Source organism: the organism of the source record quoted next, unplaced genomic scaffold (assembly GCF_019419815.1).
Source record: "Pyrus x bretschneideri cultivar Hongxiangsu unplaced genomic scaffold, Pyrus_bretschneideri_v1 Contig33, whole genome shotgun sequence".
Taxonomy (NCBI): Eukaryota; Viridiplantae; Streptophyta; class Magnoliopsida; order Rosales; family Rosaceae; genus Pyrus; species Pyrus x bretschneideri.
Window position 1 is genome coordinate 2275473 of NW_025999646.1, and position 19240 is coordinate 2294712.

General features: G+C 40.7%; 4 protein-coding genes across 5 annotated transcripts; all 4 read right to left on the reverse strand.

The window, feature by feature from the left end:
• Positions 1-1300: 1300 nt before the first annotated feature.
• Positions 1301-2829, reverse strand: LOC103944223 (stem-specific protein TSJT1). The gene is made up of 4 exons (XM_009354655.3): positions 2508-2829; positions 2022-2262; positions 1790-1910; positions 1301-1686 (listed from the first exon to the last, which is right to left on the reverse strand). The coding sequence occupies exons 1-4, from the start codon at positions 2708-2710 to the stop codon at positions 1472-1474; spliced, it is 780 nt and encodes a 259-aa protein (XP_009352930.1). The 5' UTR covers positions 2711-2829; the 3' UTR covers positions 1301-1471.
• Positions 2830-3356: 527 nt separating this feature from the next.
• On the reverse strand, positions 3357-7227 carry LOC103944224 (endonuclease MutS2). The gene is made up of 5 exons (XM_009354656.3): positions 6592-7227; positions 5438-6386; positions 4831-5355; positions 4246-4707; positions 3357-3970 (listed from the first exon to the last, which is right to left on the reverse strand). Exons 1-5 carry the CDS (start codon positions 7125-7127, stop codon positions 3674-3676), a joined length of 2769 nt encoding a protein of 922 aa, XP_009352931.2. The 5' UTR covers positions 7128-7227; the 3' UTR covers positions 3357-3673.
• A 1930-nt stretch (positions 7228-9157) lies between these two features.
• Positions 9158-11439, reverse strand: LOC103944277. Its single transcript, XM_048591278.1, has one exon. The coding sequence runs from the start codon at positions 11288-11290 to the stop codon at positions 9464-9466; it is 1827 nt and encodes a 608-aa protein (XP_048447235.1). The 5' UTR covers positions 11291-11439; the 3' UTR covers positions 9158-9463.
• Positions 11440-11793: 354 nt separating this feature from the next.
• On the reverse strand, positions 11794-18002 carry LOC103944278 (allantoinase-like). 2 transcript variants are annotated; one of them, XM_048591083.1, is made up of 14 exons: positions 17788-18001; positions 15043-15136; positions 14804-14924; positions 14621-14694; positions 14433-14546; positions 14263-14348; positions 13954-14013; positions 13605-13753; positions 13371-13497; positions 13129-13284; positions 12892-13002; positions 12700-12810; positions 12423-12521; positions 11794-12282 (listed from the first exon to the last, which is right to left on the reverse strand). In XM_048591083.1, the coding sequence occupies exons 1-14, from the start codon at positions 17872-17874 to the stop codon at positions 12154-12156; spliced, it is 1518 nt and encodes a 505-aa protein (XP_048447040.1). In that variant the 5' UTR covers positions 17875-18001; the 3' UTR covers positions 11794-12153. The 2 variants fall into 2 exon arrangements, with proteins under 2 accessions (XP_048447040.1, XP_048447041.1); XM_048591084.1 differs by lacking the exon at positions 13129-13284 and having other exon boundaries at positions 17788-18002.
• Positions 18003-19240: the final 1238 nt, after the last annotated feature.

Consider the following 19240-nt stretch of genomic DNA (forward strand, 5'->3'; position numbering starts at 1 on the left):
CATGGACTATTGGGATAGACAAAATTAAAGGTGGCATAAACAATTTTGGTTATTTTTCAAGTGTTTGAACTTGGTGGCTCAAATTAAACCATGTAGCCACGAGAAGAAACCTAGCAACACTAGATTCAAATGTATGAAGTCCAGTCTATAGAAGTAGTGAAAGGCATTCAGATCAACTATCCCCCTAATTTCAAGCATTGGTTTATGGATTTTAAGGTGGAAATCGCACCTTCTTCAATTTCATTTGTATTAGTAAATGCATAAAAATAAAGAATCCAAATGATTCCAATTCTCGTTCTTGTTGTTGGTACGTACTACGTAGGAGGAGGAGGAGGAGAAGGAGGTACGTACTACATAGGCAAAAGAAAGTAGTAGGCGGCAAAAACACAAAAAAATGGGGATGTATATGCATAGCCTATTTGTATTTGCTATTACTTGGCTTGGGCTGGGGAGTAAGTTCTGCCCATACTCATAGGGTCATGATTGGCAAGGACAGAGCACTAGTTGAAAAGCGAGATACCCTTGCCGGCTTCGGACAAACAGGAGGAGAACGCCTTGGCGGACCAATCTGAAGGACTAGAAGGTTGGGTGGTGAACAGGAACAGGATCGCCGAGGAGCTAGTTGCCTTCGTATAAAGGCTGGAGGAAGGGATGCAGGAAGGGATGCTGGAAGGGGTGATGGTTTTCCATTTGTTGATTTCGTTTTAGGTGGTGATAATGGAGGTCAATTATGCCCACAAGTTCATCGCCCTACATGCCGCCACCTTCAAAAAGGAGTTGGCTGATTCTTAGATCCCGTCCACTCCTGATTCCAATGTCCACAGTTACAGCCTCAAATATGTACATGGAGGCAAGCAAAAGCCATGAACAAAATGACAACCATGAAATTGAGGACAAGCACAAACAATGGAAGACGCTAACTGATAAAAGCAACCGCAATTCCAAATCTTCTCAAGTGCAAGTTCTGGACGCCATGGCCATGGCGCCACAAGTTATGGATGCCATTGCCATGGCTCCACAATCAGGCTAGGCAGACCAGGATCTTCAACTATGTGTATAATAATATGCTGTGTGTGTATATATACATATATATATATATATATCTGGTGTATATAAGCATCATTGTGTACTATGTTTCACAAAAGCTCAATAAAACAACCCCCAGAACTTGTGACGAAACATGTGTTTTGCCCACAGGTGTAAGGCCTGGAACCACGAATTCTATTGACGGAACTTAGAAATTGGACTGAAATTTCAGAGTGAAACAAAGTGATCAAATGTGATCTGCGTCTACGCATAGTGACGAACAATGCATTTGACCTTAAAAATAGAAGCATTCAAGACCTCTAAAGGGCAATAGGACCACATAATGGCACAGCCACTAAACTTGTTCTATATTTATTATACAGTCTAGTTTAAAACTCACCGGTTAATTAGAAAATACAACTTATTGTAGCTAGCAGGCAGAGTCTCAGGGATGAATGTTATTCTCCTCCTCGACAAGAGTTATGTCGGCCCAATTTGAAGCACTACCAGTGCGAGGAATGCTGGGAATTCGCGTGTACAGATCCACCTGAAACGTTACTCCACGAACTTGTCCATTGTCGTCTTCGAGCCTAATTGCCCTTACCTTGTGCATTGGATGAACAAAGCTCATCAACCCACTTCCACTTGTGAATATGCAACCTGTTAGACCATTTAAAACCATTACTTAGCTTCAGGTCAAGTTACCGCAAATTTAGGGAGGGATCGGTAAACGAGGGTCCCCAATTCGGATTTTGGGACTAACCTGGAGGGAAAGGTGAACAAAATTTTCCACAAGCCTCGATGATGATGTCAAGATTGTGTGAGCAGACTAGGGATCCATCACCTGCCATTCCCCAGTGAAGCTCCACGCTTCCATCTCGGTCCTAACATTTGCAAAAGTTGCATTGTGGAAGAAACAACGTTAAAGTTTTCCTTAGCATGTCAAACGATCGAATCATACGTTTCAATACTACGTAATTTCGGAAACAACTCACCCTGGCAGCAAAAAGCGTATCGGTTCTAGCATCGAAGAGAACAAATGCGAATTTTCCTTGTAGATCTTTGATGACTTGATCCGGAGGGTAGGGTGCGCGATCTCTTAGGACTTTATAGGCTTCAACAACGACCATAGCTTCTGTTGCTTGTCTTGGAAGGCCGTAGTGTCGTCTCAGGTCAGAAGTGTTTTCCAAAGTGCCTATAAAAATGCAGAAGACATCGTCTAGGACAACAATGCACCTGCAAATACAGAAAAAAGTAACACAAACTGATCAAGTAGCGAAATTCGAGCTTCAATATTGCGTGCAGACCTTGGTGCAAGAAAAGATCTAGACGACTGGATCATATGATGTGAGAACTCGGACATTTCCTGCAGATCTTGATCAAAATCCATATGGAAGCTAAACAAGTGCAAAAAATGACACCATAAATGCTTTTAGTTGTCAAAAACGCGCTTTTAATCATACCAAACAAGCCCTTAATACCTTGGGTGTGGCTGAACACTCTCATTGTCCTGTGACAAAGCCATGAAACTTCCATTAGAAAGGTGGTAAACAGTGGACTCGGGACACGACGACTGGAAAATCTCCAAAATCTCCTCTCTGGTCTTTGCCTTCTCCACCACATTCGAAGGAACCCTCAGCTCCTCGGGCGGTTTTCCGACCGCTTTCTCAAAAACCGTCAACATTTTTCCGGCTAAACCTCCAACGACATAGAGCTATATATGAATCTTGGTTTATTTTTCCCAAATGCTTATCTGAGATTCTGAAGAAAGCAAGTTTGCTAGCTTCCAAGATTGGTGCGTGTGTTGTGTGGGAGTATGTATGTGGCAGCTTTAAGGGTTTAGACGTGGCGGATGCTGCAGAAGGCAAGTCATATTATTGCCAAAAATATTTTGGCATCTACTTAAAGGTGGTGGACGACGTTACAATCTTTCATGGTTAAATTGCAAATTCCTATAAAAATTAATAGAAAATAATTTATGCTTTCAGGCTTCAGCATCTTCTGCATGGAGTTTGAGATTTGCGTCAAATTAAAATTTTAATTTTTTTTTCTCTTTTTCACCAAAGCAGTGACTCTTGCGATCGACCGTCAGACTATGTGAATTGTTGGATCTCTTTGCAAAAAAAAAAAAAAAAAAAAAAAAAAAAAAAAAAAAAAGAGTTTTCTGTGTGGAAATGCTAAAGAGAATTTTTAAAATGAGACTCTGACACCTAACAGTTTAACGTTAATTTTCTACCAACATTATAAAATATTATGTTAAAAATATAATATGACATATAATTCATGAAAAGTCTTACTCTTTTGTGAGTGGATCAGAAACATAGTCCAACTGTCAAACACAAAAATTCTTCGTACTAAATAAACGACTTGGTTAAGGTCCATAATGTTTTGCAATCATAAAGATGGATCGATTTAAAATGAGAACTTAAACCGAAAGAAATCAAAATGGTTATTAAACGTCCCTTAACTTGCGTGCTTTTTGTGTTTTATGGTTGAAGATTGTGGGAAAGAGTCGACCAACAGAAATGAATCAAATCCCCCACGAACCGACCGGAGTCTCATGTTCAAGATGATGCTTCTGCAATCATCTTGATCTTACAAAATTGTGAGAGCACTTCAACCCGGTATGAAACATTGACCGTCATTTTTACTTGATGTAAGCAACTGTACAACCGTAATTCGTTGAGCTCTCCGGTTCGTACTTGGCTACTCGGGGATGTTTTTTCAAAATCTCAAGTGCTCTCTCTTTAACAACCCCTGTGCCCATTCCATGTATGACAAAGATAACTGATTGGGACTCTCTAGCAGAGAGGACCATGTCCAGGAGGTGAGAAGCTTCCTCCGCCCTCATGCCACGGAGATCCACTGTGTTCTTTGACGTTTGTACCACTGGACCATAGGATAGCTCCCCACTTCCGGTTTCCCCATTACGACTCCGCCCAACCTACAACGTCAAATCAAAATGATCAGATTCTATCAGTGGGTTTGATGGTATCCCTCAGAAGCGCAGTTATAGACATTCGTCTGCGCTAAAATAGCATCTCGCATCTGTTAAGTCCAAGTACAGTTTTGTACAGGAGTATACATTTGTGTATGCACAAGCAAATATTACCAATTCATAACAAATAATTTGTCGAGAACTTGTGTGAGGAGTCAAAACAGATACAGGCAGGGACGAGTTGTAATCATGCATGTGGAACAATTAGAAGGGATATATACCTGCTGCTTCAAACGTGGGACAGAACTAGGCGTGGCATTCTTATCAGCGCTAGGGATAGCTCTAATGTCGCTCTTCTTCAGGCGAACCTTTATTTTACCATATTGTACAAGGACTGTCCCATCATCTCCAGGTGCTTCAACTACAGTAGCTATCTTATCTCCCAGTCGCTTCAAATAAACTTGCTCTCCAAATTGGGGTGTGTATGAAGTAGCAGATGTCTCACTAACCAACAGATCATCCTCAGGGGAGTGAGCTTCAACGACTGATGCAATTGCAGCTTCTGATTTCCTAATCAGCAAATTCAATTGATCAGCAGCAGCAATTTTGAGTCGGTTATCAAACTCCTTCAGTACAGTCTCCATTTGGGATTTTGCAGCCTGCACTTCTTGCTGAACCTGTAGCGTTTCCTTTGCTATAAGAGCTCTCTTGCGCAACTCAAGATCTTCTGCCTCATCGTGGATCTTCAATTTAACAAAAGCAATTAAGGACATAAAGAGCCATGCAGAAACAAGAAAACAAAAAAAAAGGTAGCAGCAGGAAAATTGCAAGAAAATAAGGAGCCTCATCATGGATCTTTAATTTACCTCACGATAAATATCCATGATATCTGAATGAAGAGATGCAGCCATTTTGGCCTGAGCTTCCAGTCTGTTCCTTTCCTCTACTAATGACCGATATAGCAAACCTTTTCGCTCTTGTTGCTTTTCAGGCATTAACCTCTCCACCCATTTCTGTGCATGTTCAATTACGTGTTGATTGAAACCAATGGATTTAGCAATACTCAATGCATTTGAATCACCGGTACTTCCCCACAGGATCCGGTAAGTAGGTTGTAAGGTTTCTGGAGAAAATTCCATGGCTGCATTTTCAAATTGATTATCCTTTTCTTTCAGGCAACTTAAATCCGCATAATGAGTAGTCACAACGGCTAAGTCAACACGATCTTTGAGATAAAGCAAGATGCTGGCGGAAAGAGCCACACCTTCTGAAGGATCGGTTCCACTGCCAATTTCGTCAATGAGGACAAGTGATTCTTTTGAGGCCACTTCCAATATATTACGAATCCGCGAAATGTGCCCACTAAAAGTTGAGAGATTTTGCTCCAGAGACTTCAATCGAAAAAACCATAGTCAGACAAATGAAAACTTAAAGAACCTAGGAGTTTCTGCCATAATTAAGGTAAACAACTACCTGATGATCTCCAATATCAGCCAGAACAAGATCAAACCACGGAAGCTTTGGGTGGTTTTTAGCAGGCAGATACATGCCAGCCTTCGACATGAGAGATGCCAAGCCCAAAGTTTTCATGGAAGCTGTTTTCCCCCCAGTATTAGGTCCTGAGATTACAACCACTCTGGTTCCACATCCAATTTTGATATCTATTGGCACTGGAAAATCAGATGCACGACCAGATAAACTTCCAGAATTCATTTTTACACCATTTCCGTTGCTGGAGGAAAGTGGATTTCTCGATGCAAAAGCATCAGACAAATTTTTTAAGGATGACTCGAGGAGCAATGGATGTTGCAGCCCTTCTATATCTACAGCTGCCACAAAACTGGTTCCACCAGAATACAAGTCGTTGGAACTAAATATTGGACACACCCCATTCATCCGCAGAGCATAAGCAGCTCTAGCAAAAGCAAGATCCACTTCCAAAACTTTATCTAACAAATACATTATCGGTACTTCTGATTTCGCAATTTCAGATGTAAGGAAGCTCAAAATGCCGATTTCCTCAGCTCTCTCAGCATTCGAAAGCCTCACTTCCATGTTGTTCAACTCCACCGCCTCTTTAGGTTCCACAAAGTATGTTGCACCGGAACTACTAGCATCCAAAACTATGCAACCCGGAAGCAAATGTTTGTGCATGGCCCTAACACCGACGCACATCCTAGCCCTCCGCATAGTCACCAAAGGGCTATCAATGCCGCCCGATTTAAAAATCTGGGTTGACACTTCCTTCAGCAAAGAATCCAGATTTTCCATGTTCCTCTTCCTCTCTGACCTAATGATCTCTAAGTCTTCGCTAGCTGTGTCAAGTATTATCGAAAGCTTGCAATCTATACATACTCCTATCGTTTTCTCTAACTCTACTAGGAAATCACAATCCTTGAGTATTTCAATCAGGGGCAAGTACCTGTTCAAGTACAACTTAACAAAAAATAAATCATAAAAATTTGAGTTGTCTTAACATTTTTATCAATTTATCACTAAAATTAAGTACTTCACTAAACCCAATGTAATCAGTGTTCAAAATTCAACCCAAATATATTCATAAAAACGAATATAAAATAATTAATTACTTTAAATAATAAACAAGGAAAGCTCAATAGAACCGATACCTGTCCGTACAATCTGCACCCAAATCCAAGCCCTTCACTTTTTCGAACAATCCCTTCGCGGCAGTCAGCGTCCTGCGCACAGCGCAGAGCTCGTTAATGGTAAGCAATTTGCCTGAGACGGCGGAGCTCACGATATCCGAGACGTTCTCGACGGCCGAGAAATCCGAGGGTGGAGAACCGATGGCCGCGATGGCATCCACCGCGGCAGCCGTCTGATCGAGAAGCTTCTGGCTCTCCTCCTTGGACCGGCCAAGTGGAACCCGGGCCTTCTGCGCGGTCGAGAACCCCATGGCTGTGGACGCCAGCGCCGAGAGCTGCTTGCAGACCGAGGCCCATTCTAGGGTTTCTAGGGTTTCGGATTGGAGGGAATGCGCGAGGCTGAGTCGGCTGGAGTGCGACTCGGCCGAGTTGGAGAGCGAGAAGGAGGTAGTGGCGGCAGCGGCGGTGGGTTTGAGGGCTCGGGCCAGGAAGAGGTTGGCGGTGAGTTGCAGTGGAGAAGCGAGCGAGGGAACGAGTTGACTCAGTGAGTTGAACATGGCGGAATTGGTGGGTTTGAGGCGATGGGTTTTTGCATTTTATCCGCTCAGAATAAAACTGTGGAGGGAAAGAAACGGTATCATTCAGACTCTTCTGGCAGCGGCGTGGCGCCAGTTTTTAAGCACGTCGCTTGGTCGTTCCGCCTTTCCCAACTACATGTCGTTTTTCCCTCTTCATTTTTGGCATTCAACTTGGGGCAAATTTGATTTTCAAAATGAGTTGTAAGTTTTAATTTTTTCACATTGCATTTTGAGATGAGCAACGGTTATGGTTGATTTATTCATAACCGGTTAAGTTTTTATTCACATCACCATTTACATGTTTGGTAATTAAATAAATAATATACTCATACTCATAACCGATTAACTCATATTCATTAGACTCTTTTTCTTTGTCTTCAATACAGGACATGTTCTGACATGTGAACATAAAGATGAAGTACCAAGATTGGAGCCCGATGCTAGCCTAGTTTTATAATGTCACACACAGCTTTCACCTCCCCCACGAAACTTTTTTTCATCTAATCGGTGCCAAACAATTGAGGTTCTTTTTCTCTTCCTACTAGAGTCTGTTGGAACTTATGAGGGATTATTGTCCCACATTGCCCATACACTTTATCTAATTCTCCTTTATAAGTGAGTTCACTCACTTATTATATAATAGATATTTGATTGGTTCTAACAAAGTTATGTGTGATTTTCTGGCACCTTCAAGAATTTGAATCATTTTTGTACATTTTTCTTTTATTTCTCATACCACTACAACAAACAATCATATTCATGTTATTTCAAAATATATTTTTCCATACATGGAGCCCGACTCGTTTTCTAAGCACTCGGAGCACGTTCTTTTTGCTTTCATGAAACTCGCATCGTTTTTGCGTGCCCCGAGCCAACCTCGTTTTATGTGCCTAGAGCTCGCCTTGTTTTCTGTGCCAGAAGGCTGCCCTTTTTGCGTCCACGGAATCCGCGTCGTTTTGGCGTGCCTAGAGCTAGCCTCGTTTTTCATGCGCAGGGTTGACCTCTATTTGTGCGACGTATTCTGTCTCGTTTTCTATTCACGGAGCTTGCCCCATTTTGCGTGCCTGAAGCCCTTTCCGTTTTTTCATAAGCAAAACTTCCCTTGTTTTGTGTGCCACGGTTCACCTCGTTCTGCGTGAACTGAGTCTGCCTCGTTTCGCATGCGTCGAGCCTGCCTAACACTCATGTTTTCTAACAAAAATGCAAATTTTTTATTTTTGCAAAATATTTTTTTCTAAGCATTAAGTTAAACTTTATAAGTAATTTGGAAGCAGTTTTATGGTTTATTGAGCAACAAATGTATATTAGTAGAATATTTGAGCCATAAACTAAAGAAATAAAGGGAAATTGAAAAACTATAGTAGTGAGTCCTAGAACATTATCAAATGGGGTTTTACAGCCAAGAATCTCAACGAAAAGTCTCATCTTAATTTTCAAAACTTCACAATAAGGTAAAGGTGAAAATAAGTAGATTGAACAGTGATTTATGTACAAATTTACAAAACCGATTGAAACCTGTGAGGGTGTATATATAGATTTAGCTCATGTTTGTTTATTGTAATCCAAGTCACGAACATATAATAATTAACTACTACAAAACAATTAATTTATTGCTGTTCTGAGAAAAAACATGTTGCAGGAAGGATTTGTTTAATGAAGAGACTGCTGATAAAAAATTAAAAGTCAAGTCAAACCTCGCTTCAGCAGTGTTGTCGTTGGGCGAGGAAAGAGATCCTTTCCGGATCGTCCAGATCAAGTGATTAAAATTTTTAAAATTTGATTTAAAGGTAAAAAATTATTCAAAATTTTAAAAGTTTTTATTAATTTTTTTATTTTTAGCTGTTGAATTAAATTTTAAAGATTCCGAACTTTGAAGAGAGAGATTCGAAGATGATCTCTTTTCATTGGTTGATTCGAAGAGAATCTCATTTCATTGGTCGACAGAAGAGCACGCAAAAGCAAAAGAGAGTGAAATAGGTACCTGTTTGCAAACAAAAAGAAGGATTAAATTGTACCCGCGGGTAATAGTGCCCGTTTATAAACTGCAAATGCCACGAAAACAATGCCGGTTGTATTCCGAAACAAAACACATTGTTCATTTGAAGGGAAGAACATGATACAGAAGATTTCCGATCGCGGTTGGCCACCGGCAAACAGAATTCAGTTTCTTGAGACAGGAATTCGAATCGTTTGTTAGTCTGATGTTGTTAGAAAATCCATAAACATATGATTTGACTACAGCAATGGATCAAAAAGGGTATAACTTGAGTTTCATTTCACTTGTTTTCTTTTTTAATCTCTAGCATTGCAAGCAATCAGTCCACCAGAACCAATCTCTGATACTCTTCACCGGAGATGGCTGCTTCCATGATGCGATCCGGGCGGATTTCCCCATCATTATCCATGAACATCTTGATCAAGTTCTTCGAGAATCCGCTCAAGAATGCCACCCCAGGTTGGTTCGAAGGCGCAGGAGTAGCCTCCGAGTGCCTCAGATTCCAAAACACTATCTGTGGCACCGCGTTCCCATACCCTTTCTCTTCAAACTTCCTTTTAATTGCCTCGTAATCGGTCTCCCAATCGTTCCCTGTAGCCGAGGATTCATCAAACTCCATGTCGCTGAACACAAACACCCTTTTTATCATGTCCTCCGGCTTCAAGTTCCCCTTCACGGCCACCTCGAGAAGCAAATCAAACACCTTTTGGAAATTGGTGTTGTCCCCCCAATCCATGTCTCTCATGAACGCACACTTGGCCCGGAGATCATCGCCTTCGATCAAATGCAGCTTAGGCGACGCGCTGAAAGTGATAACCTTTCCTTTCCATGGATCTGCACTCAATTCCGACAACAGAAGCCCCAACGCCACAGACACGTCCATCGGGTCTCCGTTCATGCTTCCGGAGACATCACAAACCGCCAAGGAATTCCTCAACTTCCCCTGCTTCAACAAGTCATCCACCATCCTCTTCCACTGAAGCTCAGCCACTTGACACCCCCCATCGTCTTGAACCCGATCCTCATCATCGCTATCCATGTATCTATACACCATGTAACTGTCAATATTCAGAGAGGCTATGATCTCGTGCGGAAGCAGAGCACCCGCCGCAATGGTGGACTTACCAGCTTTCACATCGGCAAAATACTTTCTGAACCGCTCGTGATCATGCTTCAAGAACTTGTCTTTGTAAAGCTTCATGGCCACGGAAGCCACCCGATTGTAGGGAATCAACCCCCATTGAGTGGCGGACATATAAACCTCCGGCAACTCCAACGCCTTCCTCAAGGGCACCAACACCTCCTTTCTCAGCCTATCACGAACCCTGTACGCGTAATGCTCCTCCTCCAATTCCTGATACTCAATGTAAGATTCTCGCGGGAAAACCTTCTTCGCGATGCATTCGCAGATAAGAGTTGCCCGATCGAACGAGGAGTCAATTGAAGGGCACCACTTCGCGGCAAGGCTGATCTTCTTGGGCTGTTTATCCGAATTCAAGTGCTCAATGTCGGATTTCAAGCACTCCGCGAAGAGATCCGAAACCCTTTCGTGCAAGAATTGGTAATCCGGGTCGCGCTGGTACCTCTCAACAGCATTCTTCGCCATGGCCAGAAACTTCTTCTTCCTCGAAGCCCTCACATTCTCCTTTTCCAATTGTGCCCTCTCCGCTCCGGTCAATTTTTTAACTTTCGGTACCCGAGGCTCCTTGGGCTTCTCGGTCTTTGTGCGCTTAAACCTCCCCCTGCTCAGTACACCCACCACGCTGCTCTTCCTCTCCAACCACTGGCTCTTCTGGATCGCCCTCACGTTAGGACCTTCTAGAAGCCGGTAAAGAATCTCTGGGAGGTCCTTAAAGTACCCAAACTCCGCGAAAGAGAAGAGATTGCAAGCTAGGGTTCTGGGGTGGTGGTTGTGGAGCCAAATCGCAGCAGTGTAGAAGTTCTGCTTGTCGGACTTTCCGGTGCCGCGCACGCCGCGGAGGTTGCAGATTAGTTTGAGGGTGGTTAGGGCGTCGTGGGACCAAGCCAGCGGGAGCTGTTGATTGAGGTAGGATGCCGGGGTGTCGGGCACGACGTGGAAGAAGAGATCGAGGCAGGGGTTGCCTGAGGAGACTAAGGTGGGTGCGCCGTTCTCGGTGAAGCCCATCGGGGGTCTGCCGGTGGTGGCTTTGCCGCCGTAGTAATTGGCGTCCACTGGATAGCTGGAATCGGATTTGGGGGAATTTTTGAGCTCCGAGGACCAAGAAGAAGACTTGGAGGAGCCATTGACTTGGTGATCGGGAAGTTGTTACTTAGGCACGAAGTAGGGTTTTTTTATGCTTTTTTTTATAGGGAACTTGTTACTTAGGCACCAAGTAATTTCTTAGGTGTTTGGGATACAGTTAAGCCATCTTTTTATAGGGAAATTGTTACTTATGCACCAAGTAATTTCTTAGGTGTTTGGGATACGGTTAATGTTGCCAACTGGGTTTTAGAAAGAATTGCAAAAACAATCATTTGAGATTAGCAAAAAAGATCATTTGAGATTTTGTTTCGTTTTCAGAAAGTTGTTTTTTATACTACTTTAATCTATGAAAATAAAATTATTGATTGATGTCACATTTGGAAAGTGTGTAGTTCGTTGAAGACTAAAGTCTATTATCCACGACATGCGGCAAATTGATTTGTATTTGCATCACTTGGAATCATGTCTCTATTTGGATGAAGAAACCAAACTAGAAATTACTCAGACAATGAGCCGAAAAATTTGAGCCGTATATACAATCGAACTCGCATAAACTATTGTGGAAATCCTCAGTAGTTACATTAGTTACATTGACATGTCTTGCAAATTGTAATATTACAGATCTGGGAAGCAACTGGCTATGTACACTTAAACCCTAGAGATGAATGCCATGAACAGTGCTTAACTGTGGCAGAGCCATACGTGAATGAGATTTGATCATACAAGCATATATACACGAGAGAGTGTGCGATTTTGCTCGTCAATCGGCAGTTCTTTTTCCGTTCTCAGTTCGCCAGAATTGGAATGCCGCAGAGCGCAGGAGCATGCTTCCCATCTTTGAAGACAAGGTTTCCTCTTACAAATGTGGCTGCAACTCTTCCAGATAACTTGGTCCCCAAGTATGCTGAAATGCCCTATACATGGAAAAGGTAACACGAGAGAGTAAAATACTTGCTCAACGCAATGAACTCCGATAACAGACATAACTGGTTTGATAGATTAAGTTGAATGCATCGAGGTTCTTAAAAATGTGATCAAGGAAAATTGTATGTACCGGATGTTTAACATGGGTGGGAAATTCATCATCGAGGTCAAACTCCACATCCGGATCCCATACTGCGATATCTGCATGGTTCCCGACTGCAATTGCCCCCTGAAAATTGGAATTCAATTGGTGACGAGACATAAATCGGCTTTGAAATTCTAGTTTTTCTTGATGCATATATGAAAATACACGCGTCTGCATGAAAGTTGGCTAAAACAAAGCAATTTTTCCTATGCTGTAAAACCAAACTTCAGATTTGAGCAGGAAAAACTGATGGTAATTTCACCTTCAATTTTTGTCCAGCAAGCCTGGCCGGCCTTTCGCTCCACCATAAAGCTAACTGTTGTAATGTCACTCCATATTTCTTGCCGTATGACCATGTCACAGGAAGAACAAACTCCAGGTGTCCCCCCAAAAACAATGTCAGTTAGTTCTGAAACAATGCAACTTGTTACATTTAAGGCAAAAATATGCTAACCTGCAAAGATGATATGCCACCCCAAGCCCTCAAAAAGTCTCCGTCGTTGAGAAGCTTAAGTTCTGGCACAGTTGGTGAGTGATCAGAGCTTAGCATGTCAACGTGTCCGTCCTGAAACAAAACATTGAAAACCAAATCAAATCAATTTGACGGTAGATAGCAATCTGCTTGCTTAAATTAGAGTAGTTTGGAAAATCGCTTTGTAAGGAGGCAGGGAAACAGAACATGATTACACACCAACAAAGCCTCCCACAGTTTTTCCTTGTTGGCTGCATCGCGGATGGGTGGAGAACACTTGAAACGTGTATCTCCATCGCGAATCTCTTCTGCTGAGAAAGCTAAGTAGTGGGGGCACGTCTCAATAGTTAGACTATCGCCACCACTTTTCGCTTCCTGTGATAATGCAGAAAAAGGCAGTTGCATTGCTTAACCTAGAGAGGATTAAGACACTAGATAACCACACTTGGAAAAGACTATACCTTAATAAGATCTAACGAAGAGCGTGAGTCTGACAAGTGAACAATGTGAAGATGAGCTCCTTCTGCCGGGCCACCAATTCTCGTGTCCTTTGTCAAGGTCAAGAGATCCCTAATTGCTGCCTCTTCCCTGATTCCGAAACAGAGGAAAAAGAACAATTTTAGTGAGGGAAACTGCAATATAAAAAAGGAATTGGAATTTGAAAATTCAAGCCATTGGAGCGACCGATATCTTACCAAGAAGGTGGCCTGGTCTTGAGATATGTCAAATAAGAACGAGGATCGTTACTACCACCTTCAACTCCCAAGTCGCTTTCAAGATCTTGTACTTTCTCTGCATGTACAAGTAAAGGCCTTCTGTATTTTGCTAGTACAGATAGTCCCTCCTAAGGAACAAGTAATTGAAAAGAACGCAGATTTTTTAAAAAGACATTAGAACTGCACAAACAACGTTTCATCTCATGAAGCCAACAGATGCAGCGACACAAGAAACAAATAACATGACAATTATTTGATTTTAATTTAACTGCAAGGTAAATTAGATGTTTTATGTGATAGTGGAAGGGATGAATCTCATGGAACAAACCTTAATGTGACTGGCATTTGTCATAGGAAAGTCATTAATCCCGGATGGACACATGAAAGACTACAAGAACAGACATCGAAAAATTCATCAGACGAGACAATTTATGGATAGAACACTGTTTTCTAATGCAGGAAAACAGAAAAACTGGTCCACATTCGATCGACAGAAACCAATTATCAAACTCAGAAATTTCTTAACACCTAAAGACACAAGAGTCTGAATTAGTTGCTAAGACCCTTACTTGCAACACAAGAAATATAATGGAACAGATATCTCTCTACGCACAGATTTCACTACTTGAACAGTTACCTTTAGACCGAGAACACCGGCATCTAAGAGATCCTCGAGAGCAGATGCGTTGAAAGCATTTTCAGGAACAAGACCTCCCCAAAAACCTGTTCACAATGTATGTAAATTTATACCAGTTCTAAAAAAATTTAGTATAATTGTATCCCCAACATATAGCTTCAAGTTCTTACCAACATCAACGTAAATTCTGCCCTTTGCTGCCTTAATCTTGAGTTCCAAAGTCTCTCTAGAGACGGTTGATGGCTCACTATTTAGAGGCATGTCAACCAATGTTGTTATCCCGCCTGCAAGAAAAGTAATCTATTATCGATTTCAAACAATCCACGAAAACACAACGGAGCAGGTTATAAAGGCATACCAGCAGCAGCAGCTTTTGTTCCTGATGGAAATCCTTCCCATTCAGCTCTTCCAGGATCGTCGAGATGTGCGTGCCTGAATCAATGCAATCGACGCGTTTAAGCTCCAATCAAAAACCCTAATTAACCTTTGCGACGATGAAGAAATAGATCGAGAAGACAAAATTAATTGTATCATAACTTACACATCAATCAAGCCAGGCATGACAACAGCCTCTCCATAATCCATCACATTCTCCAGCTTGATTTTCCCATGATTTTCGTCTTCTTTAACAATGGAGGCAATCTTCCCATCCTTTATCTCAACTGTTCATTCACACATTTCATAAACGAAAACTAAATTATAATTTGGTGTCATATTGCGTGCTCGCCTCCTTCCACACGAGTTGAATTCCCTTCCGTAAATTAGTATAATTTAGATTACCTGCTCCAAAAATGACCCCTTGAGGTGTCACAATGCGCTTGCTGGCGATCCAATAATGTTGGAAAGGAAGCAGGCTGCAACTTTTCTGATATTGCTGTAAAATAGAAAGAACGATCGAACTCCATAGGCATGGCATTTAACTTCTCACTCGATTACGGCACTAAAAGTTCAATGCATAACCAAAGATGAAATATTTTGTGTCACGCGACTCAAAAACGAGATCGTTTATAAGTGCTTTTAAAATGGTTGAAAAAACCGTTTCAGTGAAAATGTTTTTGAACAAATCCTTACTAGAAGTGCAAGTAAACTCTTAAAAATAAACCCTTAAAAGTGTTTTTGGAATCCAAAAACATGTTATTTAAAAGCTCTTTCAATCATTTTAAAAACAATTAAAAACGAGTCCGTATACATACTTGACACTGTTCAACTAATTTTACATCACGAACATGATAATTTTTCTCATTTATACGATGAACAGTATGACACGAACATAACATAAATATAAGAGCTCGTTTGGTGCTTTTGAAATAACTGAAAACGTTTTTGGTTAAAATATTTTTAGAACCAATCATTAGTAAAAATGCAAGTAAATCCTGAAAAAACCCTTAAAATGTTTCCTGGAAGAAGCACATAACTGGTGCTTCTTGCAGAAAGCACTTTTAAGTGTTTTTGAAATCCAAAAATATTTTTTCTAAAAACACTTTCAATCATATTAAAAATACATCTAAACGAACCTAAATAAATAAACCCAAACACCACCATCGCCACCCATAGCTTTCAATGTCATATATCACGTCTATATTTCTACCTAACGACTGTGATGGACGGCTGTGAAAATTCGTATTGTCTATATCGTTTTCATGTCAAAAAAAGAAAGTGATGTCAGCAAAATTTCTTAGTGGAATATTCTAAGTGGTTATAATGTGGGAGAGCATAACGTCCCTTCATCTATTATTTGATAAATTAAAACGGGTTAATTTCAGTTTACTATACTAAAATTTTATAATTTTTAACATTTAGTGCATAAAACTTTTTTCATCTCAGTTCGGTACCTAAAGTAGTCATAATCTTAAACACTTTCATACATCCGTTAAGGTTGGTATTAAATCAATCGTTAACTGATGACGTGGTATTTACGTAGACAATCATTGAGATATTAAAAAAATATTTATATAAAAAAATAAAAATAAAAAAAAACCCTAAAAATACACCCCAATCCGCAGCCACCCTTTCAATCCCCATTCACACATCCTGCAATCCACCCTCACCGCCAGCCACCCTCCAATCCAACCCCATCGCGATCCCATATTTACTTGAACCAAACTCCACGTCGTCATCGGGTCCTGAGAATCACTCAACCTTTCTCCTCTACAACCTCTCAGTCCTCAAAGAAGGAACCATAGTAGCAATGGGTTTTGCTCAGCGCCGAACCCTCCCTCCCTTCGACTCTGACTTCTTCTGTATGTGAGTTCGAAGCCGATTTCCTCCCTTCTCTCTTCTGAAAAGGACTTCGACTTCGATTTCCTCAGCGGCACCACGACCTGCTTCTGCTGCTTTACGAATTCTTTTTGTGCTTTCATTCTGTGTTTGACGAAATCGAAGTCGAATTCAAACGGGTCCGAAAGATTTTGGGGATTAGGGATTTCATGCTGGGTTTGCTCAATTTTTTTGAAAACTCAAAATATTTTGGGAGTTAGGGTTTTTGCAAAGGGTGGAGGAGAGAGAGTGGAGGGGTCGTGAAGAGGGAGATAGGACGGCCTGGATGGGAGTTAGGGTTTGGCGGGCGTAGAGGAGAGAAGGGAGGAAGGGGTTGGATGGGAGCGGGGGGTGGCGATGGGGTTGGATTGGAGGGTGGCTGGCGATAAGGGTTGATTGCAGAGATAATGGTTTTTTGCTTTTTCACTTTTAACTGTTCCATTCTAAATTTTGAATTTTGAAATTTTGGTTTTTTTTTTTTATCAAAATTTTAATTACCACGTAAATATGTGGTATTCAGTTATTATTCACATGAACGTCACGTCGTCAGTTAACGGAAAACTTAATAAACAAACTAACAGATGTATAATTGTCTTAAAATTAATAGTTTAGGTATGACTTTGGGACGTAAACTAAGATTTACCCAATTAAAACAATTTCATATCACCCAGTATTTATCAATTATTGGTTAATATTTCATATCAACTTGTCCGCTACCAAAATGAAAGTAAACAACAAACGCAAATTGGAATTATATACCAAACAAGCATAACTCTGAATCAAAACGGATTTCCCTACCGAAAATAGTGTTTGGTTGGTGAGAAAATCCAGAGAAAACGAGCAAGGAAAAACGGAAAATTCAAGTCCCTAGCTTGGATTTTTCCCGGTTCCGAAGAAAGCAAATGATGTAAGATATATATACCATCTTATTCGATGCCACGAAGGTTGCAAAAACCATATAAATCATAAATTAAAAAATTAGTCTATACAGATAAATAATATAAACCCAAGAAAATAATAAACAATAAAACAAAGTATCTACATAAAAATAGTGTTTGGTTGGCGAGAAAATGCAGAGAAAAGGAAGAAAAATTAATCTGATTCGAACTTTTCCAGTATTAACAGAAAACCAATAACTTAATAAGATTTTTACACCATTAGAATCGGCAAAAAATACATAAATACAACCCAACGAAATAAACAAATGAAAAATGGGAAAAAAAATCGAAATAAACTACATGAAAAAGGAGGTTAATTTTGTCATCAGACCTGGGAGGGATACTGGAAATGGAAAAATAGTAGGAAAGAAGCGATTAATGTCAGCAGCGGCAGAATCCTCCATTGCACCGCCTCCATTTTTATCTCTCACTCCACTGACTCTGACTGCAAAACTCTCTCTCTCCTTTCACTGTTCTTTCTCTCTGTCTCTCTTCTTTCTCTCTCTCTCTCTCTCTCTCTCTAGTGGGATTTGTCCGCGTGGAGAGTTGGAATACAAAAAGAGCGAGTGCACTTTAGGGCTGTCCGTGTGATGGGTGATGTTATCGATTCCCTGTAAGGTTCAAGAACCCGGGAAAGATTCCTGAATCTTTGATTCCTTTCCAGCAAGTGGGCTTTGTCGTAGCACGCGTGGGGTACCCGTATCCTTTTCATTGCTCTGATTTTTTAATTCGGGCTGCGTTTTTTTTATATTTTTAAATGAAAATAATTCATGGTAAACCGTGATTATCCATCATTTTTAAATGTTTTTAATTAATTCGGTCAATTTTCTATCCAACCGTGGAGATTCTTTTGAAAACAAAATTAATTTGGTCAATTTAGTTAGATGTATTTTTATTCATTATCGTTTAAGTTAAATATTAATAAGAGAAATGCTTAGTAGGCTTTTTAAAAAATAAATGTTTTTACAAACTCTATATCACTTTATGTTTTTTTACATAATATTTTATAATTTTAACCTCCCCCAAGTGGCATGGAGTTTAGCCACACTTTTAACGAATTTTCTTACTATTTGTCTATTAATAATGTTTGTTGACGGCATATACAAAGTATTATACATTATGGTTAACATCAAATTAGTCTAATCAGACAAATAAGATAAAAGTTGTTAATTAACCGATTAATAAAAATGTATTATATCTTTATCTGCATTTTCGTCCACATAAATATACACTATATTAACTAAGGTAAGAGATGTCAAAAATTACAATGAAAGCCCATCACGAGGCAAACAACCAACAAACAAACAGGAAGTACAAGGGATAGAAGACCCGACACTGGAAGCAAAGCTCTGAGCATCCCCCCTTGCACAACCATCTCAAAATTAAGGCGGGCAAGGTAAACCATCTTTGTTCAGTACATGCACAAGTGAAGATGGGAGTCGATCAACCCAAGACAAATCACACATCTCCACACATCTACGCGACGTCAAGAGGTCAGCCGCCATATTGGCTGATCTTGGAATCCAAGACCAGCGACAATCCTAAAAGGCTACCCCAAGCTTTAAACACCTCGCTAAAATTGGAAAAGCCTCCCATTTGCCATTCTCTATGTTTCCCTTCATACAAGAAATGGATTCCTTAGAATTAGATTCGATAACAACATGGGTCAGACCCAACGATAAACCCAACTCACATCCACACCACAAAGCCATCGCTTCAGCACCGGCAACGCAAGGCGCACTGATCCTGGTTCTTCTAGCAGCAATGAAATTGCCAAAAGAATC

What these genes read in the sequence shown, in the direction of transcription:
- LOC103944278 (XM_048591083.1), bottom strand. Translation starts at nt 17,874, where the DNA reads ATGGAGGCGGTGCAATGGAGGATTCTGCCGCTGCTGACATTAATCGCT. An exon ending in CAGAATTTACGTTGATGTTG is followed by an intron (nt 14,349 to 14,432) that starts GTAAGAACTTGA and finishes CATTGTGAACAG; the next exon opens with GTTTTTGGGGAGGTCTTGTT. An exon ending in GTGGCATATCATCTTTGCAG is followed by an intron (nt 12,811 to 12,891) that starts GTTAGCATATTT and finishes GGACACCTGGAG; the next exon opens with TTTGTTCTTCCTGTGACATG.
- LOC103944224 (XM_009354656.3), bottom strand. Translation starts at nt 7,127, where the DNA reads ATGTTCAACTCACTGAGTCAACTCGTTCCCTCGCTCGCTTCTCCACTG. An exon ending in CTGATATTGGAGATCATCAG is followed by an intron (nt 5,356 to 5,437) that starts GTAGTTGTTTAC and finishes TTTCGATTGAAG; the next exon opens with TCTCTGGAGCAAAATCTCTC. An exon ending in TCCCACGTTTGAAGCAGCAG is followed by an intron (nt 3,971 to 4,245) that starts GTATATATCCCT and finishes TTGACGTTGTAG; the next exon opens with GTTGGGCGGAGTCGTAATGG.
- LOC103944277 (XM_048591278.1), bottom strand. Translation starts at nt 11,290, where the DNA reads ATGGGCTTCACCGAGAACGGCGCACCCACCTTAGTCTCCTCAGGCAAC.
- LOC103944223 (XM_009354655.3), bottom strand. Translation starts at nt 2,710, where the DNA reads ATGTTGACGGTTTTTGAGAAAGCGGTCGGAAAACCGCCCGAGGAGCTG. An exon ending in ATACGCTTTTTGCTGCCAGG is followed by an intron (nt 1,911 to 2,021) that starts GTGAGTTGTTTC and finishes TGCAAATGTTAG; the next exon opens with GACCGAGATGGAAGCGTGGA. An exon ending in TTGTTCACCTTTCCCTCCAG is followed by an intron (nt 1,687 to 1,789) that starts GTTAGTCCCAAA and finishes ATGGTCTAACAG; the next exon opens with GTTGCATATTCACAAGTGGA.